Genomic DNA, 312 nt, shown 5'->3' on the forward strand with positions numbered 1-312 from the left:
CCCTCCTCGGTTTTCTCAGCTACGGGGCCTGCAGAACCGCCAGCGTACGAGCTGCAGCAAAAGCAGCGGCAGCAGCAACAACGAAATCAACTTATCCTTACACCAGCGACAGATGACAGTAGAGACTGGATTACATGCAAAGCTTTCTTCTCGGTGTCCCCTATATCTTGCTCTGACACCCAAAGCTGCGCCTCGTGCGAACTTCAGGATCTCGAGAACACTCAGCTACAGAGAGATGGGGAGGCGCACCGAACGGCGGCAACTCCGCGCACTCTTCATAACACCCGCACAGCAGGGAAGCCTCAAGGCAGC

At 56.1% G+C, this 312-nt stretch overlaps 1 protein-coding gene across 1 annotated transcript in view; it reads left to right on the forward strand.

The window, feature by feature from the left end:
* Positions 1-312, forward strand: part of EMH_0051930 (uncharacterized protein) — a gene marked incomplete at both ends in the record, with an annotated part of 7,645 nt that overhangs the window by 2,758 nt on the left and 4,575 nt on the right. Inside the window, 1 exon segment of the mRNA XM_013496815.1 lies at positions 1-118. Coding sequence (XP_013352269.1) covers positions 1-118 — 118 coding nt within the window.

The sequence above is a fragment of the Eimeria mitis genome, genomic scaffold (assembly GCF_000499745.2).
Source record: "Eimeria mitis Houghton genomic scaffold, Emh_scaff2313, whole genome shotgun sequence".
In the NCBI taxonomy this organism is placed as follows: domain Eukaryota; phylum Apicomplexa; class Conoidasida; order Eucoccidiorida; family Eimeriidae; genus Eimeria; species Eimeria mitis.